The sequence below is a fragment of the Schistocerca cancellata genome, chromosome 3, assembly GCF_023864275.1.
Source record: "Schistocerca cancellata isolate TAMUIC-IGC-003103 chromosome 3, iqSchCanc2.1, whole genome shotgun sequence".
In the NCBI taxonomy this organism is placed as follows: Eukaryota; Metazoa; Arthropoda; class Insecta; order Orthoptera; family Acrididae; genus Schistocerca; species Schistocerca cancellata.
In genome coordinates, this window is record NC_064628.1 from 645,773,952 (window position 1) to 645,800,456 (window position 26,505).

At 40.6% G+C, this 26,505-nt stretch overlaps 1 protein-coding gene across 3 annotated transcripts in view; it reads right to left on the reverse strand.

Moving 5' to 3' along the window:
* Nucleotides 1-6,087: 6,087 nt before the first annotated feature.
* LOC126175597 (calpain-7-like) overlaps nt 6,088-26,505 on the reverse strand; it is a 143,077-nt gene continuing 122,659 nt past the window's right edge. For all 3 annotated transcript variants that reach the window (XM_049922467.1, XM_049922468.1, XM_049922466.1), the window contains exons 10-12: nt 18,013-18,221; nt 16,374-16,606; nt 6,088-10,914 (exon numbers count right to left, since the gene is read on the reverse strand). In XM_049922467.1, coding sequence (XP_049778424.1) covers nt 10,770-10,914; nt 16,374-16,606; nt 18,013-18,221 — 587 coding nt within the window. In that variant the 3' untranslated portion in view covers nt 6,088-10,769. The remainder of the gene's footprint in view (nt 10,915-16,373; nt 16,607-18,012; nt 18,222-26,505) is intronic.

A 26,505-nucleotide genomic window follows, 5' to 3' on the forward strand; every position in this document is an offset into this window, starting at 1 on the left:
AGGGTGGGAGACACTGCCTGTGACTGAGAAGAGGCACTAGTAGGATGATGACATGCACACCATGCTGCACCATATCATGGGTGGGCAACTGTGGACTCCAAAGCTGGCATGGTAGCAGAGATCGCAGCATTCTGAGCCACCTCAGCTGCTGAGATGGAGGTAGCATCCCACCAGCTGTGGTAACAATGTGCCACTCCTTTGCATGACTTCTGAGCTGCAACAAAAGGAGAGGAGCCTCCCTCTGTCACTTTCCCATAGCAGAAGGAAAGGAAACGCAGCACCAGGCAGCAGACACCTATCTTCGTCTTCATTGCCTGGCCACTCAGACTGATGGAGAAGACAACACTGACCGCCACAGATGCCGCAAGATGGGTGGCTGACACTGTGGCCAATATCCAGTGGAAGCAGCACAGCAAGATAGAAGGTATCTGTAGGGAAATCTTCTGAGACACTACACAGTTACCCTTGGCACCTGAGCTCACCTTGGAGAAGATAGAGCAGAAGCAGAAGTAGTGGTGCCCGAAGAGCTGGGTGGCACAGCTGACAGTGAAGCTTCACAAACAGAGCTTCCCCATCAGCAAAGCACTGGATGATAAAGGGGTGGCTGCAGCCCTTGACATGGGTAATAGGGATGATGCCGGGGAAGAATCTACAGCTGCAGCCAACCTGGGACTGCTGCTGTGCCCAGTCAGCATTGACAGAGTGCAGCAGAGAGGGCTGTGCAACAGCACATGGCACTGCCGCTCAATTTGGAATGACCTCTTTATGGCTAACAGATGGCTATCATAATGACATGAAACAGCATGTTACCCACTACTAACCTATCTACACTTGCACGATCCATCACAGATAGCAAGCAAGTACACTGTTGCTCTTACTACATGACCTGACCTTCCTCTGCATGTACTTATCTGTGTACTCTGTTATGTTTAGTAAGCAGAGGCAAACAAGGGGTGTGCTGGCTTCTGCACCCCATAACAGGGAGTCAGTTCTTGATGGTAAGAATGCTCACTGTACCCTGCTAAAAATTTCTTAAGGATTGGCATTTCAGCAGGAGCACATGGAGGTGCAGAACAGAGTTGCCACATCCCACTTCAAATACATATAATACTACATTTCATTTAAATCACTCAAACTCACAACTGTTTGATGTACACAGATGGAATTGGCATCAGTGTGTTCCAACAGAGCTCCACTATCTTCCCATTTTAGTTTCAGTTATGGTAACAGATTATTGAAATTGTAGATGGACAGTGTATTAAAGTGCATTTACTGATGACTTTACAGTTTTTCAACATGTGTAAAGCTTTTGTTATTGAAATTAAGTTGGGTTGGGCGGTTTTGGGGAAGGAGACCAGAGAGCGAGGTCATCGGTCTCATCGGATTAGGGAAGGACGGGGAAGGAAGTCGGCCGTGCCCTTTCAGAGGAACCATCCCGGCACTTGCCTGGAGCGATTCAGGGAAATCACGGAAAACCTAAATCAGGGTGGCCGGACGCGGGATTGAACTGTCGTCCTCCCGAATGCGAGTCCAGTGTCTAACCATTCATTCAGTAACACATCATGTTCCATAAACACTATAATTGTGGTGAGCATTCTGGGATGATGAACAAGTTAAGTTATGCATTAACAGGCAGATGCAGCCATTGTAGGCTACTTCCATACAGTATACCAATGAAAAATTATTACCAGTGCTAGTCTACTGTCACTGGTAATTATGCAAATTATTTCTAGATTACTTTCTATATATTTGAGGAGTAAACAGTTACTTTGGAAAAAAATTGACAGTGATACTTCTCTTATAATGTTTAGCTGCTGGTTTTATCAAATATTTGAAATATAGCATTTATGTAACTTAACAGATTATGATAAGCTGTCTATAATGTGGAAAAGTACAGATCTTTTAATTGTGAACATTGGAGATGAACAGAATTTACATACTAGAGGTGAAATATTCTGAAAATCTGTAGATGTGGCTAATGAGCTCTTCTTCTACTTTGCTTTTGAATATCCAGTGATTTTCAATTTCCTGCCCAATGTCTGTCCATAACCAGTAATAGACTTGTTCCCCATAATGTAAAACTCATTTCTAAACACCAGACAGCAAAGCTTTGTGCATATGGAAATTATTACTACTTCCAGTATTGTGATTGTGAATTGGTGTTAATCCTAAATGCATTTTTGTTGTTAATCACAAATACCACTGGGAAGTTTATGTACTGGCAGATAAGTGTAAAACTATCTAGGTCACTGAAGTTGTGTCTGTAAGATGTTTGGTAATCAACTCTATACAATAAGAGACATGGCTTTGGTTGGAAAAGCAGATTCCTCAACGAGTGTACTGAAGTGGCCACAGAGTTGGTATGAGTAAAAAGAGTCAAGTGAGAAGGCAGTGATTAAAGGCATGGGGCTCACTGGGAGAGTGATGCCTACCTTTAAGTTCTCTATGGTTTCCCAGAAGTGATCAAGGCAATTGACCTGACGCGATGGTCCTTAAAGCAGATTTCCCGCCCAGTTCTTCTCCTCTCTGAGATGTTGAAATAATCTTGTTTCCTTTAACTAAACAGCATAACTGTGAATTCATTGATGCCACCACATGCAGTGGGCACAGTTCTGTTTACTGGTCAGCCTGATCAGTCTTGAGTTGTCTGTAGCCAGTCTACATATACGAGGCACATCCAGAAATTAAGTTTCCCTCAGATCGTGAACAGAAACAAGACACAATTTAATTGGAAGATTTATTGGAACACATACAGGAAGCGTTGAGCTAGTTTTCAACATATTCACATCAGAATTCAGGCATCCGTGGTACAGCGGGATCAACTTCTGTATCGCTATGTCTCAGAACTCTGCTGCCTGGGGTTGGAACCACTGTGTGACAATTATCGCTGCCTCTCTAAAAATGCTGACTCTGGCATTCTGTAACAGACTGGAATCACTGGAAGCAAAGTCCAGGTTGCAGGATGAATGCAGGAGCTCTGTTGTCCATCAAGCTGCATGGCGCTGAGCGTTATCGTACAGTAAGACAACACCAGCACTAATGCCTGTCACACACTGCATGTAGTAGAGGCTTTAGTAAAGCATGCTTTCCAATGAGGAACCACACACAGCACACAGCCAAGGAGCAGGGCAGGACAATAGCTGGGCAGCCCTCAGTCCCCTTGTCCAAGTTGCACAGTCTTTCCTCTATCTGCCACTGCCTATGCATCCTCTTGGTAGCCATTGCTTCACCGCAGTAGCTAACAGGCTGACTTCTCTGTGTGAGCCCAAGGCACACAAGCTGATTTGCAATCACTCTCAAATGACTGAAAAGAAACTATTCATTTTAAAAAATTTGATTGTCACACATCTCATAGCTTAGTTTGTTGGCTTCGTGACAAACTGTGTTTCATTTCATTAATGGTCATAGTAATTGTGATATTTCAAGATCATATAAATTACTAGAAGAAATTCTCAAAGTTTGCATTGAAAAATAGGCGTCCCTATGAATTTGTGTTTGTTTCATGTTAGGTGATATATAGCTAAAAATATTGAAATATTGTTTAAACTTAGAAGGGTACCACTATCTGTCTCCAGTCTCGAGAACATTGATTGTATGTAAAGTGCTCTGTCCTGAAAGGTCATACCAGTGAAAAAGCCAGAATGAAATATTCATAAGTCAATCATATCTCAAAAGGTTTCAGATACTGAAACAAGATTTTGGCAAATGATAGAACACAAAGAGATGCGTGTTTTGGCATATAATTAATATGTGAAACTTCGATACCTGTGGCAATACTCAAGCAAGTACAGATTTTTTCAATGAAATAATAAACAAGAAACTGGAAGGAGGTGGCAGAGGAATTACATTACAACTACTGTGAGTTTTACTTATTATTTTATTTATTTATTTACTTTATACGCATCTTCACAATAAACATTTAATAGTTATGATATTAAGTTTTCACTTAAGTTTGCATACTGCCACTGAACACAGCCTTCTGGTGAACTAAAACACTTATTATATCTTTCTCTTGTAAGAAAAGCTTCACTCGTGTTTCTACACCTATTTGGAGCTGGCGACAGAAGCTGGTTAGTACTCAGGCTGTTTAAATGCTGAATATGCCAAATGCACACTCCACAGTTTGATGAGCATGAGAAAGTTTGTAGCTAAAAACTTTATTTTTGTCGTTAGCAGTTACTCTGCATTTAGGGTAAGGATACATTAAGTTTTTTTAAGAACAGAAATGCCTCATCACCTATGAAAATGCAAAAGGCTCCCAAGTCATGAATCAGAGTCGGAATCCAATCTAACTGCATAGACAAAATTTGCAGTTTACACTGTTCTCTGTGTTTCCAAGTCCTGAGCCACTATTGCCTTTAACATGTCTCTCCTGCTGGCAGTGCGTGCTGATCTAGAGAGACTCTGTTGCTCTACCAGGCCTCTGCTGCGTGCAGTGTATGGCAGGCCTATGGATCCTACATGGCTCGTTTTGAATTGCGTGTTGCAACTTCCACATTTTTTCATAGTAACACTCTGCATTTACTGTCTCACCTTTGGTCAGGAATTTGAGGAGGAGAACTCTATCTGTGGCAGTATACTGAGCACAACACTTTTTGTGCTGACGCAGTCTGCTTGAATTTCGTTTTGTAGGCAGAGATACTGTGACACCAACACAATAAGTACTGCTTGGTTTCTGGGGTATTGTGTTCTGCACACATCTCATTACCTGTGAAGATCCAGTGCAGTAATTAATTGCTGTTGTCATGGTGTAGCTGCAGAAAAGTCAAGCTGCCCCCCATGCACTTTGCTTTGTGTTCTAGAGCCAACCGATCCAGCAGACATCTGGTGCACAATTTCCAGGACATGAGTTCCGTGACAATTTCACGCTACAAGAAGGGGGGCATCTGTGGGAACTGACTGCAGTGTACCATGGTTACAAGTGATGATTCTCCATAAAAAGTTCCTGCACAATCTCCACAAGGTCATCTGTAATGGTTGCTGGCCTGTCACTTACTTCATCATGAACATTTTGGCAAAATGCTGCAAAGTCTCTGCGCCAGCAATACACCATCTGTTTACACATGATGTTAGGCCTATAGGCCTGGCACAGCTGGTGACAATTTTCAGTTGTTCTGTGCATTCAAAAACTTTATCACTGACTGCATTCACACAAACTGGGAGCCAGAATGCAAGCTTCCATTTTCAACCAATGCTATGAAGCTACTATGAGACCTCGGGAAGTTCTGCTAGAGTAATGATGTGGCATGGTGCATACACTATCATACACATGCAGTCTCTTTGCACAATGTATGATATGCTAGCTGTGGGAGTGTGAAACTTACTTTATGGAGGTGTGCTTCATACCTAATGGAGAAATAACTCACTCATTGAATAATGTCATCCTGCAAAATCCTTTACACTTCATCCTGTGGAACCATCATACCTGAATGCTGAAACTTAATCAAACAGATTCAAAAATTTTCCCACAATCTATGATAGCTACACAACTCCCCGAAAAGAATAACATAACACGTGCATTCTGGAAAAATGGTAAATATGAGTGATTGTGTTTCATTTTTTAATATTCTCACAATACTATTTTTAATTAGCTGTACATATTTTCCATTCTCAATCTTAAACACAGTTTCCAGCTGGAAGTGATAAGCATTTAGTAACATAAAAAAAGAAGTGCCCAAGATAAGTGTCTGACTGATTAGATATCAGTCATGACACTAGTGCAATTTCCCTACATCTTGGGAACTTCATTATCACGATATCTCCTAATATGGTGCTCTCATTTAGTTTTCCCCATTTTGTGAGCTGGGTGAGAGGCATCTATGATGGACATCATGAAAATGTGTTGATGTGAAATCTATGCAAAGTTAAATATTACTGGATATTAAAAGATTCCATAAGCAAAATAGTTAGAACAGAATATGAGGATATCTGAATTATTTATTATAGCCTCAGATATGGACTGTGAAGTGACTTTTGAGTGTGTTATGTAAAGTGTAGGTGTTTTCCAATTTCTTCTATCAGAAGAAATGTCCAGATACTTAACAATTTGTAGGGAAAGGAACATGCAATAAATAAACAAATTTCGAATAAACTTAAAAGGTTTGTATTTCTTTTTCAATCAATATTCTGCACGAATGTAAAAAAATAGTTTAGATTTGAATCAGAGAGACATTTCTCTGCTATAACAAATATTTAAAGTTAATTCCATAAAATAAATACTAACAAACAGTCTGCTGAGCAACATATTGTAACAATAATGTAATAGTTTAAAGGTTTTTATTACATTACAAGAATTACAAACTACTGTGTTCACAGCCATCATACATTTATATTTTTCTGTATGAGCAGTAACAATGTTATATTATAAATTACTACAGATTAGATATTATTCCAAATGATTAAAATGGTAGGTAAAGGCAAACATAAAAAGTTAAAATTTTGTTCAAAGCTATTATACACATAATTCAAACAAACATGTTTATTCTCCTGATACAGATTGACTGCAATTTCACAATAAAAATATGTAAGATACTTCTCCAAGTGTCCAGGTGTGCATAATATGCCAACATCAAACCTAGTAGTAGTCAGAGCTGCAACAATCTTGCAAAAATGAGAAACACTTACTCCAACAACAATAGGACTAGTGTCTAGGCAGCAAGCACTTCTAGTAAGACTACATGTCACTGAACCAGGCATGGATGACAAGATCACACATTGATTTATTCAACATGAAACTGAAATTGCCATCTTGACTGTACAAGCAGAAATTTATTTTCTATTAATCAGTCTTAAAAACATCAACCATAAAAAAATCCAGACCATAAAAAGATATACATGTAGAAATAAATGTACTGTTAACTAACCATTTTTTAAAACCAGGAAAGAGGAAAAAAAATCATCTTGAGGGTGTAATTGTTCATTGTGGGATGTGAGGCAATTATAAATTATTACTTACCCGACACATCTCCAATCACATATCCAATCCCATTAAAATAATTTTTAAAATATAAGTCACTGGCAATATGTAAAAGTTACATATGTTGCTGTTTCCTGGTTAGTTTAATTGCTCTTAGAGGTGAATGGAGGCTAGAATGGGTAACTTATCTTTACACAACTTAAACAACTGCAGGTAGTTTAAGTCCTGACTGATTATGAATCCACATAGTGGAGACTGAGAACTGACAAATGGCTGTCCCAATACTTCACAAAAATTGCTTAGAACAAATCAACAAAATTTTAGCATAAGAGGATGCCATGCTACTCTTAACACTATTATTTCCTCTGACAAATTGTATGGGTTCCTGTTGCAGGATGTTTCAGAGGGAATTAATTTACAGGAGTGATTACGAATGTGGTCATAGGAGGTAGATGTCTATCAGTAGAAACGTAATTTATGTATTTTTTGGGAAGGAGACAAGATCAGTAATGGATAACCTCAGGAAACAGCTGATGTCTTTAACGTGCAATAGAATTTTGTGGGCAACAAACTGATGTGTCAATCAGCCAGCCTTGTCATGTATTTGATAGGGAATTTATTACTTCCAACAAAAGGAATAGCTGAGGAAAAACGATTTGTTAAGAATCTTTGGAGTAAAGTGTGAAATTTTGGAACATGTTTTCAGAATAATCTGTAGATTTTAATTGTAAGGGACCTATCACAGACTGTACTATTTACATTGTAGCACAGCTGCACTAGACTACACGTGTTGCGGAGATTACAGTCACGTTATATTTTTGAAGAAATGGACGTTCACGATTCAGTGTCACAATGTCAGGAGTATTCTGAAGTAATATGAGTAAGGAAGAATGATTATTGTTTAACACCCCTGTGACAACAATGTCATCAGAGACTGAGCTCTAATTGAGGTTAGGGAAGGATAAGGTGGAAAATGGAGCACATCCTTTTCTAAGGAACCACCTTAGCATTGGATTAAGCAATTTATGAAAAGCATAGAAAATGTACAGCTAGCAGGCCGGATAGGGATTTGAACTGCTATCCTTCAGTTGAGGCTCTAGTATCTTACCACTGCATCACATCACTCTGCCTCAAGTGAGGAAGAACAATGGAATGTAACCAAGTGTGCATTCAGAGAATGTGATTTTCCCTAACTCAAAGTTCTGCAATTTTACTGTGTAAATGTCTCCTCTGTCTCCTGTCTTAAGTCTTCAATGAGCACAATTTCACTTTTTAAGTTTTGTAACGTATTACATTCCAAGTTATATAACAAGCAGAAATATTTCTGTTTCTGAGTCCAAAAAGAATTGGTGAATTTTAATACACTGTTTTCTATATCACTGAATGTGGTATTGCCATCTGGTCTGTCACCTATTCAGGGAGTATTACTTAGTTTTCATTAAAATGATCACACCTATCACATTTTGTAACACTTGTTAAATGCCACAACAAGTTACTTAGCAGCCTTTTACATTAGGGGGTTTCTTTTTCATTGAAACATGAATACATCTCACACTGTGTGTGAAGAGACACACAGAAGTGACATAGTTGACATGATGGAATAAAAGGTTAATACTGAACAAGTCACTTAGAAAGTAAGGCCAGAAGACAGACAAGTACTGAAGATATCCTTCATCATTTATCTTTTTTAAGCTTGTGATTCAGTCTTCTCTTCTACCTCATGTGGTTCCAACATTACTTTTTCAGTTACGCTGAGGCAAAAGTGATTTTTTAAATCTCACTAATTTTATGAATTAGTGAAATGTAATAATGTTACAGAAATTTCTTGCCTATATGAGCTTACAATATCTGACAAACGAGAAAAATAGAACACTGTGTGAAGGACTGACAAACACAGAGAAAGTACCTCCCATTGTTTTCTTATACTCTTATTTTATCCCCGAAACACAATTCCTAACAATACTGTGTTAAACAATGTGGATGAACAAGGGTAATAAAAGCTGAAACGAAAGTCAAATAAGTATAGAAATAAAAATACATGGTAACCCTTAATAGAACTATACTCCTCTATCTTTCTTTGAAATATTGCCTTTTATCTCCTGACCAAGGACACTAAAATATTCTATGGTTATTCCACCAAAAAACACACACACACACACACACACACACACACACACACACACACGCGCGCGCGCGCGCGCGCGCGACATGTATTATGTAAGAATCTTTTGATAATAGAAACAAAAATGAATGCAATGCACACAAAGGGAATTCTCTCTCTCTTTCTGGTTTCCTTTTTCCTGGCAACAGTACCACACTTTCTCTTCTTAAGTTAAGTGTTTGATGCTGACTTTACAGTACACAGTTGACTTCTTGTGAAATGCAATCATAAAAGTAATTCATTCATAAGCAGCCTGTACACTGAACATCTACAAATGCTGCATAGTTGTTTTTAAGTTTTTTTTTAGTTTCAATCGTTTAAACAAAAAATGAAACAATAAAAAGGAATTTTTATTTAAGAACACATAAGGTAGTACACTAATACAGACAAGCCCCACTAAAAACATTTGTTGAGGAAAGAAAGTGCAACAAAATCCCTATATTATGGCAAATGAAATGAATAAGCTTTAGACATTCACAGCATTTCACATTTTACACATAATTGATCCATTCACTCAAATCATCAGCACTGGCAACTAAATGACAATGATATTTTTTTAAATTCTGAAGGAAAATTCCACAGTGCATTTTACATTACAAATAATGTACATCAAGTAAACTAAATTACTCTGAGCATTACTTATAGCTTTGGAGGAATCAGTGTCACCATAATATACAAATGCTCTGAAAACAATTTTAAAGTGTGTACAGAAAAGAAATCCAAGGATTGTCCCATGACCATAATGTGATTACACATTGTACACCAAAATACAGAAGTTACAATGAGTAACACTGTAAAGTAACAGTGGATATTGTTTGTGCACATATTAAAATGTTCTCGAAGGGGGAACAGATAACATTCAAGGGGCGCAGAGAAACCTCAGAATGAAAAATAAGTTTGTATACATTCTTGATAGTATGCTGCTAGTACATAAACAAAAACAATCAACTGTTTGTAACATCTCATAATAAGGATAAAAAATGCTTGCCACTTCGGTTTCTTGTAGCATACCAGCTTAATCCAGACAACAGTTGGCTTTTCTGGTGGATGCCACCCTCCCTACAAAACTCACTATGGAGTTGTACAGTGTGCATTAAAAATAAGTACAACAAACACCTTAAGAAATTGCTTTCAGTTATCAGGATCAGTTAAAATAATAATGTTTTTTTTTTTTTTTTTTTTATCAACCAAATGACAGGCAAGAATATTGGCACTTTTTTGCACTTGAAAGTACCTGTGAATCTGTTCCAACAAAGAAACATCAAAACTAAGATAAAATTGAAACATGTAGCACATACTTACAGATATGAATCAACATTCTGAAATCACAAAACGTAAAGGAAATTCATGTTATTCAATATGAAGTATGCAACAGAGTTGCATATAGGCTTATTACTTCCAAATATGAAAATGTTTCTAGACGTCACTCCAAAACAAAAAGATATACACAACAGTTTATACTATTATCAAATTCACACATGAGAGACCGTATGTCTTCTTTTCTTTTAATTGTTGTTAATGATCATGAAAATACAGAATTACTAAGCAGTCGTAAAAGGTTATTTTTATGTTAAGCCGCCAGAGTATAAATCATCTGTTAAAAATAATATCTGCTGCACTAATGTGCGTTAAAAATTTAAATGCAAACTGGATGTGTGCATAATATCAGAAGGGACAGCAAATGTTTCTTTTTCACTGTAAGTGTGACAGTTTAAAAGGTGAAGAAGATTTCACAGTGAGAAAGAATGGTCCTTCCTGCCTAGACAAGAAGGTGGCTGGAATAATATTGTATGTGCCAGCAGGAACATCTTGTAAGTCAAGCACCACAAATCCCGATCTGGAAGGGGAAAAAAAAAAAAAAAAAACATTGTCAGCACTCTAATACAGAATTCTACACAAGATGATTACTATCTACCGTGAAAACAACTCATAAACGACATATAATAATTAATTATACACATTGGCTTTTGAAAATGATGGCTGGGTATGTTAAATAATGGAGCATATTAACCGGATTACCTTATTTCCATGTTTGCTATATGTTTATCACTTTATTATGATCAGTCAACAAATCGTGTAACAATATCCGAATGGAACAAGAAATAAATGTTATAATACATATTAGTTGATTGTCTTTGAGTTTATTAACAACTTATCTTCTCTCTTCAGTAAAAGAACCCACATTTATCGTATATTTTATACCTACTCCTTAAATTTAATTTAATTTAATTTTAGATTGGATTGGATATACTTTTATTCCATAGATTCATACTACAGAGAGCCTCAGTAATGTAAAACATAACAAAGAATAATGTAAAACATAACAAAGAAATAAATATGTTAAACAAAGAAAGAGATTAAATTATTTCTTCCACAGACTTTAAGTGAAATGGTCCTCGTGATTAGGGAATAAGTTAAATATATTAAACATGTTTTCATTTATGAAACAATACCATACTTGTCACAAACATGTAAATGTAGCAAAGCATCACTGGACAACAAGCAATTTACAACACTTATTTACATAGATTCCATTACTGTGTAGAATATGTGAATAAGTCAGAGTCTGTGCAACACATTATTTGATATTATCAATCTACTCATCAAATAATATGTTACACAGAATCATAAATGAGAATCAGCACTGTGGGGGTAGAACCTCCTAGCTCCCATAGGGGAGAAGACAAGGGTACAAAAGGGTTCTCAACCTTTGACTCGTATGTTGCTGTGCAAGACAGGCATGTTGTGTGGCTAGTACTGATATGCTTTGCAGGGGCTACACAGGCAGAGCAGATAGAAGGGCAGGAGGAGATGGATAATTAAACATGGGGAGGATGAGATGTCATGGAGATAGGGAGGAGGAGATCGACAGAGGCTGGGGAGGAGGAGACTGGCAGAAAAGGAGGGGAGGAGCAGGGGATGGACACATAGAGAGGGAAAGGAGTCAAACAGAGAGAGAAGAGGGTGGAAGAGATGGACGGAGAGATGGGGAGGAGGACATGGACAGACAGAATGAAGATAAGACAATCATAGAGAGGGAAGAGCGAGATGGACAGATTGGAATGAATAAAACTCCACATCTCCTGCACAGAGAGACAGAGTGAGGATGAAATAAACAGAAGGTGAGTGGAGGAGGAGATATGTGCAATATATGTGTTGAACACATACGCAGGCCAAGATACAGGGGAAAGGCTAGTATACAAGAGTAGTTTGGTAAGTATGGTAATAGCCTAATGATCCTTCAGCTTTTTCATCCCATCATAAAAATAGTTTCTGTCAAACATTGCAAAATACTCATTGATAGCCACTATCACTTCCTCATTTGATAAAATTTCGTCCCAGAAAGATAAAAGTATCAATTTAGGAAACATGAAGAGGTCACTTGGGGCTGAGCCTCGTGAATACGTGGGTGAGGAACCAATTTGATGCCCTACTCATGTGCTTTCATCACTGTTATCTATGATATCTGGGATGGCGCATTATCCTGGTAAAAGAGCACTTTTTGTATGTCAACCTTGATCTTTTTTCAGCTAACACAAGTTTCAAACAATCCAACAACAAAGCATAACATGGTCCAACCACACTATGGTCCGTGTTCCGTAGGACGGTAATTCTGCGCATGGAGGCAGAGCAGAAAGGGAGCATGTGGGAATGAGAATGGTGCATGCGAGGCAGAAGAGAGTGGGCAAACAAAGTCCACACTGCCAAACTGAGCTGCTGTGGACAACAGTAAGGCTCATTTGTCTACTATCCATTGTATTATACATTCAAATCTATGAGGGGAATAGGAAATATTAAAACCAATTTCGATCAATCATCATGAGAGAAATATTAATTCACGTTTTGACGGTGTTGCATCCATTGCTACACAGATTTACTCTGTGTGACGTTGGAAGGCGAGAACAGCTGACACAGCTTAGTGAATACGTGAAGAACATTTTTTTCAAAATGACGATTGTCCAATGACAAGATCATTGAAACTGCTTGCAGTAATTATTTTTCAGATCAATCTATATCTACATCTACATCTACACTCTGCAAACCACCTTGAGATGCATTGTACCAGTTATTAGTGTTCCTTCTTGTTCCATTCACATGTGGAGCACAGGAAGAATGATTGTTTGAACACCTCTGTAGATGCAGTAATTATTCTAATCTTTTCCTCGTGATCCCTATGTGAACGATACATAGGGGGATGCAGTATATGTCCAGACTAATCATATAAAGCTGGTTCTTGAAACTTTGGTAAATAGACTTTCCCGGGATAGTTTACGTCTGCCTTTACGAGTCTTCCAGTTCAGTTTCTTCAGTATCTCTGTGACACTCTCCCACAGATTACACAAACCTGTCACCATTCATGCTGACCTTATGTGTATATGTTCAATATCCCCTTTTAGTCCTATCTGGTACAGGCGCAACACACTTGAGCAATATTCTAGGATGAGTTGCACGAGTGATCTGTAAGCAATCTCTTTTGTACACTGATTCACTCCCCAGTATTCTACCATAAAGGCTAGTCTACCACCTGCTTTACCCACGACTGAACCTATGTGATCATTCCATTTCATATATCTTACAAAGTGTTACATCCACGTATTTGTATGAGTTGGCCAATTCCAACAGTGACCTACTGATATTGTAGTTATACAATACTACATTTTTTCATTTTATGAAGTGCAAAATTTTACATTTATGAACATTTAGAGCAAGTTGCCAATCTTTGCACCACTTTGAAATCTTATTCAGATCTGACTGAATATTTATGCAGCTACTTTCAGACGGTACTTCGTTATGGATAACTGTGTCATCTGCAAAAAGTCTGAAATTACAATTAACATTGTCTATAAGGTCAGTAATACACGACATGAATAGCAATGGTCCGAACACACCTCTCTGGGGCACACCCAAAGTTACTTCTAAATCTGACAATGGCTCTCCCTCCCAGATAACACGTAGTGCCCTCCCTACCAAAAAGTCCTCAATCCAGTCACAAATATCTCTTGATACCCCATATGATCATACTTTCAACAATAAGCGTGTGATCATACTTTCAGCAGTAAGTGTAGGTGTAGTCCTGAGTGAACTGCTTTTCAGAAATCAACGAACATTTCATCTACTCGGTTGTCTTGACCCAAAGCTTTCAGTATGTCATTTGAGATAAGCTCAAGATGGGTTTCACGTGATCATGGCTTCCAAATTCCATGCTGGTTGGCACTGAAGTCACTCTGTTCAAGACACCTCATTATGTTTGGGCTCATAATATGTTCTAAGATTCTACAACAAATCGATGTCGAGGATATAGGATGGTAGTTTTGTGGATCACTGCTCTGCTACCCTTCTTGTAGATGGGTGTGACTTGTGCCTTTTTCCAATAAATGGGCAACAGTTTTTTGTTCAAGGGATCTACGACAGATTATAGTTAAAATAGGGGCTAACTCAACTGCAAATTCAGTATAGAATCTGACAGGGATTTTATTGGGCCCTGGAGCTTAGTTCGATGTAACATCCACGAGATAAATTTTAGCTACAGTGCAACAAGAGGATATTATGCCTCTAACAGTTATAAACATTATCTATCTGACATATAGAAAAACAGTGAAATAAAACAAAATGATGATAAATATTAATTATTTATGTAATATTTTATATGTAATTGGACATATCGATGTGTATCATACAAAGACAATGATAATTATAAATTCATTTTATGATCTGCGTTCGTCTTCCTTTGTTTTTACATTTTTTTGGTTGGCTTTTGTAGGTTGCGGACGCAAGACACGTATCAAACTGAGGTCTGTTAAGAAACTGTAATTATTTGTTAATTATTACTTGAGAATAGAGTTCATTATTATTATAAATATGAATGAATAATTATTTGTAACTTTAATTCCTCTCTCAATAAGCATTATCTGTGTTAATTATTTCTTTCCGCTGCAAGGAGCGCAGCCATTGATGATAGCGATTTGTATCGCATTTTTATCTGTGTTTATTATGAAAGTATCAAAGGACAGGAAATTTGCTCTAACAATAGAAAGTCTCTGTCAATTGTCTGCTGCCATCTTAACAATTATCTCAGCGGCAAATTCAAATTATGCAACTCTGCAGCCATAAATGCCGAAGGTAATAAAAATGTGTAAAAATAAATATGCACCAGTGGTCCCGAACTCATTTTAATGAAAGTAATTTGAATCAAATTGGTTCTTTAAAGGTAGTGCTTATAACCCGAACAATATAACAAACTTTTATTGCTGATGTATGGAGCCGAAATTAATTACGCACGAGTAGCGAAGAATATTGTTTCAGGTAACATACGTCAGTCTTGTGCACAGCTGATATTCGCTTGTTTTAATGATCATTTTGCTGAAGATAACTGTTTAAATCACAATCAATAGCTGTATAGAATCTTTTGTATGAACTGTGGTTTAGTGACACTTACACAACTTACAGACAACACTTTAACACAACATTAACTTGGATTTATTTAGCAACTTGACCAAATCTTTAGCAGGGAGACAAAATTATTTTGTAATTACTCACTGTAATGAAATAACATTATCATTTTCATTTACAAATTAGTTAAATACCAAACCACTGAATAACACAGCGAGTGCCACATCGATTTTAACGATTTCAGTCGTTGCTCAATGCCACTGACAATAATACTTATTTCATTCATCTTTTCAGTGGTATGAGGATTAAGTTGGGGCAGCTTTCCTGGGTTTCCTTTGTAAAGGAACATATGAAAACGGAGTTCAGCATTTCAGCTTTTGCTTTGGTACTTTCAATTTCAGTTCCTGTCTCATTCGCCAGGGATTGCGAATAACTGCCTTTACTTACAACAATGAACCTGAACACTGAAGTTTTCAGCAATAGGAATGTTAGGGTATCCAAAATACAAACTGTTGAAATACCCTCCCCACCCTGAGATTTGATAGATTTTGTCTTCCACCTTTCCCAAACATAAAGCAATTTGTGGCTGCAATATATTTTGAGGACAATGCAAATGTACATCCAATAATGTGAAGACTTCCCCAAATTCCATTTCAGAGACAGAATCTGAAAAATGTTGAACAAAGTGCATTTTTGTAATTGGGGACTATGCTATTTTCAACATCAAAAAACAATCTGTCACTGCTACCAGGAAAGTTGCCCCTCAGCCTCACACAGCTTAATGTACACCACAACAGAACTGATTCCATAAATAAAAGATGATTAGTGTGATTATCAAATTTTCTTAACATTAAATTAAATGTGTGTTTTAGTTTCTTGAGTTCTTAAAACTATGATTAACTGTACCTGAATGGTCCAGAATCTTTTCGTTTAAAGGCTGTTGGTGCATTTGGATCATTTACAACAACACTTATGACATCCATACCAATCTGATACTGTTTTGGCCCTTTGAGATCAAGCAACATTTGTGTATTATTATGAGCAGCCTGAATGATTACTTGGTATATTGGATTGTTATTGTATGTATCACGATTATTAGCACAACCACCAGCTGTCAGTCCTTCCCATTTGCCGGTAACCTGAAACAGAGGAAGATTTTAGTTAATTAATAGACTTCAGCTGTCTCACAAACAAATACAGTATAGGACTAACATAACTTTAACATCTGGATGGATCATCATTCCAGAAATGGGTGGGTATTGCTTCGTGATTATGTATGACACCGCCGTTTTCCAGAAACAAATGATTCAGCTATGAATTAACTGACAAAAGATTATTCATTAACATTTAACTGTCATGATTTTGTTGACAAAAGGTTATTCAAGAACAACCTTGTTAATGTGATATAGCATTATGTATATTCCACAAACTGGATGGGCACCCCTCCTATTCCTGAAGTAAGGAAGGAATATTTAAATCTCATCAATTTCTAGGTCATTAGAGATGGGTGCACAAGCTCAAATTGCGAAAAGATGGGAAATAAAGGCAGATGTGTTCATTCTTTTGGCACCATGCCATTTGCATTAAAAAATTTAGGAAAACATGGAAAACCAAAATCTGCATGATCTGATGGATATTTGACCCCTGTTTCTCCTGGAAATCTCCTAAAATCCTGCATCAAGACTTTCAGTATATCCCTACAAAATGAATTTAGCCCAAGAACTAACAGAGAGAGTTTGAGAGATACAGATAGCCATTTGTCAGGAAATACACAACAGATCCACTGAGTACTCATTAGTTTTTCAGTGGTAAGGCATGTTTTCATGTGTGTCATGGCAGTAATCAGAGAGCAAATATATTTAATGTGAGAGAACACATCTCAGTTGTACTTTGATTACTTGTTATGTCACATATCCAAAACATCCAATGATGACTTTCTAAGAAGTTGAGACCAGTTACAGTACCATTTGAGTGATTCGAGGCCAAAAAATACAATGTTTCCAAGATGGTCAAAGTCTCCCCTTACGGTAGCAAGCCTGGTTGCCAAAATACGAGAACTGTTTCATGTACAACTCAGACTAGCAAAATTATGGAAGTGTTTCTTCAACTGTTTTTCAAAACTATTTGGTTATTACTTACATACAAAAAGTTGTACTTGTAACACACACAATAAATAATATGCCTGTAAACGTATGGATATTCATATTTTATCTGTTTTGTTGAATTAAATTAAATCAAATCCCATACACCATGAAGGCCAACTGCAAGGTCAAGAAGGGTTTATTACTGTTCTTATTTCTCAAAAGGGTCACTATCAAAGTGTGGTATAGGCAGGGCTGGTTTGAGGCCCAAGCCATACTAGTGCTAACTGAGGCTCCAAGCTTTGTGGGTCTTATCAAGAGCCCAAGGAAAGCCAAGTAATGTCTAAGAAAAAGGGGATTTGGGGGGGGGGGGGGGGACAAACTGATATATTGCTTCTGTGGAAAAATGTTCTCAAATTGACTCTGCAACTTTACAATTGAGTGTGAAAGTAACTTAAACTTACCTGTTTGGTGTACTCATATGGATCACCAATCTTCCTCAATGAAAATGGGCAAGTGCCATATGCTCTCAGAGTATAATAGATGGTGTTCATTTTCTCATATTGTGAAATAACTAAAGTATATCTTTTAGCACTGGTTTCAGTCAAGACCAATTTGCAGAGATAATGAGGACTGTTTATACGGACACCATCAATAAATGGAGGTGGATCATCTAAAAGAAAAAAAAAGAAAGTTGACTTTATTACATTGTTTGTGTGAAAGATAAAAACACTTACCAAACAAAAGCGCTGGCAGGTCGATAGACACACAAACAAACACATACATACACACAAAATTCTAGCTTTTGCAACCAACGGTTGCCTCGTCAGGAAAGAGGGAAGGAGAGGGAAAGACAAAAGGATTTGGGTTTTAAGGGAGAGGGTAAGGAGTCATTCCAATCCCAGGAGAGGAAAGACTTACCTTAGGGGGAAAAATGGACAGGTATACACTCGCACACACACACACATATCCATCCGCATATACACAGACACAAGCAGACATTTGTAAAGGCAAAGAGTTTGGGCAGAGATGTCAGTCGAGGCGGAAGTACACAGGCAAAGATGATGTTGAAAGACAGGTGAGGTATGAGCGGCGGCAAATTGAAATTAGAAATTAGCGGAGATTGAGGCCTGGCGGATAGCAAGAAGAGAGGATATGCTGAAGGGCAAGTTCCCATCTCCGGAGTGCTGAGAGGTTGGTGTTAGTGGGAAGTATCCAGATAACCCGGACGGTGTAACACTGTGCCAAGATGTGCTGGCCGTGCACCAAGGCATGTTTAGCCACAGGGTGATCCTCATTACCAACAAACACTGCCTGCCTGTGTCCATTCATGTGAATGGACAGTTTGTTGCTGGTCATTCCCACATAGAACGCTTCACAGTGTAGGCAGGTCAGTTGGTAAATCATGTGGGTGCTTTCACACGTGGCTCTGCCTTTGATTGTGTACACCTTCCGGGTTACAGGACTGGAATAGGTGGTGGTGGGAGGGTGCATGGGACAGGTTTTACACCGGGGGCGGTTACAGGGGTAGGAGCCAGAGGGTAGGGAAGGTGGTTTGGGGATTTCATAGGGATGAACTAAGAGGTTACGAAGGTTAGGTGGACGGTGGAAAGACACTCTTGGTGGAGTGGGGAGGATTTCATGAAGGATGGATCTCATTTCAGGGCAGGATTTGAGGAAGTCGTATCCCTGCTGGAGAGCCACATTCAGAATCTGATCCAGTCCCGGAAAGTATCCTGTCACAAGTGGGGCACTTTTGGGGTTCTTCTGTGGAAGGTTCCGGGTTTGAGGAGATGAGGAAGTGGCTCTGGTTATTTGCTTCTGTACCAGGTCGGGAGGGTAGTTACGGGACGCAAAAGCTGTTTTCAGGTTGTTGGTGTAATGGTTCAAGGATTCCGGACTGGAGCAGATTCGTTTGCCACGAAGACCTAGGCTGTAGGGAAGGGACCGTTTGATGTGGAATGGGTGGCAGCTGTCATAATGGAGGTACTGTTGCTTGTTGGTGGGTTTGATGTGGACGGATGTGTGAAGCTGGCCATTGGACAGGTGGAGGTCAACGTCAAGGAAAGTGGCATGGGATTTAGAGTAGGACCAGGTGAATCTGATGGAACCAAAGGAGTTGAGGTTGGAGAGGAAATTCTGGAGTTCTTCTTCACTTTGAGTCCAGATCATGAAAATGTCATCAATAAATCTGTACCAAACTTTGGGTTGGCAGGCCTGGGTAACCAAGAAGGCTTCCTATAAGCGACCCATGAATAGGTTGGCATACGAGGGGGCCATCCTGGTACCCATGGCTGTTCCCTTAAATTGTTGGTATGTCTGGCCTTCAAAAGTGAAGAAGTTGTGGGTCAGGATGAAGCTGGCTAAGGTAATGAGGAAAGAGGTTTAAGGTAGGGCGGCAGGTGATCGGCGTGAAAGGAAGTGCTCCATCGCAACGAGGCCCTGAACATGCGGAATATTTGTGTATAAGGAAGTGGCATTAATGGTTACAAGGATGGTTTCCGGGGGTAACACTGTGCCAAGATGTGCTGGCCGTGCACCAAGGCACGTGAAATGTTTCCCTCTATATATATATATATATATATATATATATATATATATATATATATATATATATAATAGAGGGAAACATTCCACGTGGAAAAAAATATATCTAAAAAGAAAGATGATGAGACTTACCAAACAAAAGCGCTGGCAGGTCGACAGACACACAAACAAACACACACATACACACAAAATTATATACCCTCTCCCTTAAAACCCAAGACTCCTTACCCTCTCCCTTAAAACCCAAATCCTTTCGTCTTTCCCTCTCCTTCCCTCTTTCCTGATGAGGCAACCGTTGGTTGCGAAAGCTTGAATTTTGTATACACTTGCGCACACACACACACACACACACACACACACACACACACACACACACACACACACACATCCTCATATACACAGACACAAGCAGACATTTGTAACGGCAGACAAATGTCTGCTTGTGTCTGTGTATATGCGGATCAATATGTGTGTGTGTGCGAGTGTATACCTGTCCTTTTTTCCCTCTAAGGTAAGTCTTTCCGTTCCCAGGATTGGAATGACTCCTTACCCTCTCCCTTAAACCAACATCCTTTCGTCTTTCCCTCTCCTTCCCTCTTTCCTAACGAAGCAACCGTTTGTTGCGAAAGCTTGAATTTTGTGTGTATGTTTGTGTGTACCTGCCAGCGCTTTTGTTTGGTAAGTCTCATCATCTTTCTTTATATATATATAAAAACTTACCTTAGGGGGAAAAAAGGACAGGTATACACTCGCACACACACACATATCCATCCGCACATACACAGACACAAGCAGACATTTGGATAAAAACAAAGATGATGACACTTACCAAACAAAAGCACTGGCAGGTCGATAGACACACAAACATACACACAAAATTCAAGCTTTCGCAACAAACCGTTGCTTCATCAGGAAAGAGGGAAGGAGAGGGAAAGACGAAAGGATGTGGGTTTTAAGGGAGAGGGTAAGGAGTCATTCCAATCCCTAAGGGGGATTGAAGGGCAAGTTCCCATCTCCGGAGTTCAGATAGGTTGGTGTTACTGGGAAGTATCCAGATAACCCGGATGGTGTAACACTGTTCCAAGATGTGCTGGCCGTGCACCAAGGCATGTTTAGCCACAGGGTGATCCTCATTACCAACAAACACTGCCTGCCTGTGTCCATTCATGTGAATGGACAGTTTGTTGCTGGTCATTCCCACATAGGGAGCGTCACGGTGTAGGCAGGTCAGTTGGTAAATCACGTGGGTGCTTTCACACGTGGCTCTGCCTTTGATCGTGTACACCTTCCGGGTTACAGGACTGGAGTAGGTGGTGGTGGGAGCGTGCAAGGGACAGGTTTTACACCGGGGGCGGTTACAAGGGTAGGAGCCAGAGGGTAGGGATGGTGGTTTGGGGATTTCATAGGGGTGAACCAAGAGGTTACGAAGGTTAGGTGGACGGTGGAAAGACACTCTTGGTGGAGTGGAGAGGATTTAATGAAGGATGGATCTCATTTCGGGGCAGGATTTGAGGAAGTAATATCCCTGCTGGAGAGCCACATTCAGAGGCTGATCCAGTCCCGGGAAGTATCCTGTCATAAGTGGGGCACTTTTGGGGTTCTGCTGTGAGAGGCTCTGGTTATTTGCTTGTGTACCAGGTCTGGAGGGTAGTTGCAGGATGCGACGGCTGTTTTCAGGTTGTTGGTGTAATGGTTCAGGGATTCCGGACTGGAGCAGATTCGTTTGCCAGGATGGCCTAGGCTGTAAGGAAGTGACCATTTGATATGGAATGGGTGGCAGCTGTCATAATGGAGGTACTGTTGCTTGTCGGTGGGTTTGATGTGGACAGATGTGTGAAACTGGCCATTGGACAGATGGAGGTCAACGTCAAGGAAAGTGGCATGGGATTTAGAGTAGGACCAAGTGAATCTGATGGAGCCAAAGGAGTTGAGGTTGGAGAGGAAATTCTGGAGTTCTTCTTCACTGTGAGTCCAGATCATGAAGATGTCATCAATAAATCTGTACCAAACTTTGGGTTGGCAGGCCTGGGTAACCAAGAAAGCTTCCTCTAAGCGACCCATAAAGAGGTTGGCATATGAGGGGGCCATCCTGGTACCCATGGCTGTTCCCTTTAATTGTTGGTATGTCTGGCCTTCAAAAGTGAAGAAGTTGTGAGTCAGGATGAAGCTGGCTCAGGTGATGAGGAAAGAGAATTGTAGGGTGGCAGGTGATCGGCGTGAAAGGAAGTGCTCCATTGCAGCGAGGCCCTGGATGTGCGGGATATTTGTGTATAGGGAAGTGGCATCAATGGTTACAAGGATGGTTTCTGGGGGTAACAGACTGGGTAAGGATTCCAGGCATTTGAGAAAGTGGTTGATGTCTTTGATGAAGGATGGGAGACTGCATGTAATGGGTTGAAGGTGTTGATCTACATAGGCAGAGATACGTTCTGTGGGGGCTTGGTAACCAGCTACAATGGGGCAGCCGGGATGTTTGGGTTTGTGAATTTTTGCAAGTAGGTAGAAGGTAGGAGTGCAAGGTGTCGGTGGGGTCAGGAGGTTGATGGAGTCAGGTGAAAGGTTTTGTGGGGGGCCTAAGGTTCTGAGGATTCCTTGAAGCTCCACCTGGACATCAGGAATCGGATTACCTTGGCAAACTTTGTATGTAGCGTTGTCTGAAAGCTGATGCAGTCCCTCAGCCACATACTCCCGACGATCAAGTACCAGGAGATTGGATAGTTTTTTGAGGTGGAGGGTGGCATGCTGTTCTAATTTGCGGTTGGCCTGTAGGAGGATGCTCTGAACAGCCGGTGTGGATGTGGGAGAGGAAAGATTGAAGACTTTGATTAGGGATAGGAGTTGACGGGTGTGTTCATTGGCTGAGTCGATGTGTAAGTGAAGGATTAGGCGGGTGAGGGCTATGGATTGTTCAGTTCGGAACTGGTATAGGGACTGATGGAAAGAAGGATTACAGCCAGAGATGGGAACTTTAAGTGTGAGGCCTTTGGGGGTAATGCCAAATGTCAGACAAGCCTGGGTAAATAAAATATGGGAGCGTAATCTGGCTAGGGTGAAGGCATGTTTGCGGATGGAATGTAAATAAAATTTAATGGGGTCTGCCTAATCCTTCACCTACACATCGACTCAGCCAATGAACACACCCGTCAACTCCTAACCCTAATCAAAGTCCTCAATCTTTCCTCTCCCACATCCACACCGGCTGTTCAGAGCATCCTCCTACAGGCCAACCACAAATTAGAACAGCATGCCACCCTCCACCTCAAAAAACTATCCAATCTCCTGGTTTCCCACCTCCAGAAAGGCAACTCACTCAACCTCCACAACCTTTCCAACAAACCTCAACCTCCTCTCATTGCACACAGACCCAGTCTCTCCCATCTACTCAAATTCCCACTTCCAGCTCCACTCCCCCCAACACCTCAAAATTCTAGTCAACACAATCTGGAACCACAACACCCCAATTCAGTAGTTAAACATTCCTCCAAACCTCTCTCCCAATCCGAAAACTCTGTCCTATCCAAAGGCCTCACCTTCAGCCCCACTCCCACATTCAACCAAACTGCCCTTGTCAAAGATTTACTGTCCTACACTCGTAGTCTCTGCTGGAAATATCACTTTGCCACGAAGAAACATAATCCTGATCCCACTTCTAATGATCCAACTCCCCAAGACACTATCCAAATTGAACCCTGCCTGGAACAATTCTGTCCTCCATCACAGCGGGATCAACCTCCTCTTCCTAAAAATCAACCTCTCCAAACCCTCCAGGAATTTCTCACTTCCTACCTCGCCTCTCAATCTTTCTTGAAAAACCTTAATCCTACTCCCAACATCACCACAGCCAAAGCCCAGGCTATCTGTGATCTGAAAGCTGACCGATCCATCATCATTCTTCCGGCTGACAAGGGTTCCACGACCGTGGTACTTGATTGTCGGGAGTATGTGGCTGAGGGACTGCGTCAGCTTTCAGACAACGCTACATACAAAGTTTGCCAAGGTAATCCGATTCCTGATGTCCAGGTGGAGCTTCAAGGAATCCTCAGAACCTTAGGCCCCCTACAAAACCTTTCACCTGACTCCGTCAACCTCCTGACCCCACCGACACCCCGCACCCCTACCTTGTACCTTCTTCCTAAAATTCACAAACCCCATCATCTCGGCTGCCCCATAGTAGCTGGTTACCAAGCCCCCACAGAACGTATCTCTGCCTACGTAGATCAACACCTTCAACCCATTACATGCAGTCTCTCATCCTTCATCAAAGACACCAACCACATTCTCGTATGCCTGGAATCCTTACCCAGTCTGTTACCCCCAGAAACCATCCTTGTAACCATTGATGCCACTTCCCTATACACAAATATCCCACACATCCAGGGCCTCGCTGCAATGGAGCACTTCCTTTCACGCCGATCACCTGCCACCCTACAATTCTCTTTCCTCATCACCTTAGCCAGCTTCATCCTGACTCACAACTTCTTCACTTTTGAAGGCCGGACATACCAACAATTAAAGGGAACAGCCATGGGTACCAGGATGGCCCCCTCGTATGCCAACCTTTTTATGGGTCGCTTAGAGGAAGCCTCTTGGTTACCCAGGCCTGCCAACCCAAAGTTTGGTACAGATTTATTGATGACATCTTCATGATCTGGACTCACAGTGAAGAAGAACTCCAGAATTTCCTCTCCAACCTCAACTCCTTTGGTTCCATCAGATTTACCTGGTCCTACTCCATATCCCTTGCCACTTTCCTTGACGTTGACCTCCATCTGTCCAATGGCCAGCTTCACACATCCGTCCACATCAAACCCACCAACAAGCAACAGCACCTCCATTATGACAGCTGCCCCCATTCCACATCAAACGGTCCCTTCCTTACAGCCTAGGTCTTCGTGGCAAACGAATCTGCTCCAGTCCGGAATCCCTGAACCATTACACCAACAACCTAAAAACAGCTTTCGCATCCTGCAACTACCCTCCCGACCTGGTACACAAGCAAATAACCAGAGCCTCTCACAGCAGAACCCCAAAAGTGCCCCACTTGTGACAGGATACTTCCCGGGACTGGATCAGACTCTGAATGTGGCTCTCCAGCAGGGATATTACTTCCTCAAATCCTGCCCGAAATGATATCCATCCTTCATGAAATCCTCCCCACTCCACCAAGAGTGTCTTTCCGCCGTCCACCTAACCTTCGTAACCTCTTGGTTCATCCCTATTAAATCCCCAAACCACCTTCCCTACCCTCTGGCTCCTACCCTTGTAACAGCCCCCGGTGTAAAACCTATCCCATGCACCCTCCCACCACCACCTACTCCAGTCCTGTAACCCGGAAGGTGTACACGATCAAAGGCAGAGCCACGTGTGTATCACCCACGTGATTTACCAACTGACCTGCCTACACTGTGATGCTTTCTATGTGGGAATGACCAGCAACAAACTGTCCATTCGCATGAATGGACACAGGCAGGCAGTGTTTGTTGGTAATGAGGATCACACTGTGGCTAAACATGCCTTGGTGCACGGCCAGCACATCTTGGAACAGTGTTACACCGTCCGGGTTATCTGGATACTTCCCAGTAACACCAACCTATCTGAACTATGGAGATGGGAACTTGCCCTTCAGTATATCCTCTCTTCCCATTATCCACCAGGCCTCAACCTCCGCTAATTTCAAGTTGCCGCCACTCATACCTCACCTGTCATTCAACAACATCTTTGCCTCTGCACTTCCGCCTCGACTGACATATCTGACCAAACTCTTTGCCTTTTAATATGTCTGCTTGTGTCTGTATATGTGTGGATGGATATGTGTGTGTGTGCACGAGTGTATACCTGTCCTTTTTTTCCCCTAAGGTACGTCTTTCCGCTCCCGGGATTGGAATGACTCCTTCCCCTCTCCCTTAAAACCCACATATATATATATATATATATATAATAGACGAAAAGACGAAAGGATGTGGGTTTTAAGGGAGAGGGGAAGGAGTCATTCCAATCCCGGGAGCGGAAAGACGTACCTTAGGGGAAAAAAAGGACAGGTATATATATATATATATATATATATATATATATATAAAAAGAAAGATGATGAGACTTACCCAACAAAAGCGCTGGCAGGTCGATAGACACACAAATAAACACAAACATACACACAAAACTCTAGCTTTCGCAACCAACGGTTGCCTCGTCAGGAAAGAGGGAAGGAGAAGGAAAGACAAAAGGATTGGGTTTTAAGGGAGAGGGTAAGGAGTCATTCCAGTCCCGGGAGCGGAAAGACTTACCTTAGGGGGAAAAAAGGACAGGTTTACACTCGCACACACACACATATCCATCCACACATACACAGACACAAGCAGACATTTGTAAAGGCAAAGAGTTTGGGCAGAGATGTCAGTCGGGACGGAAATACA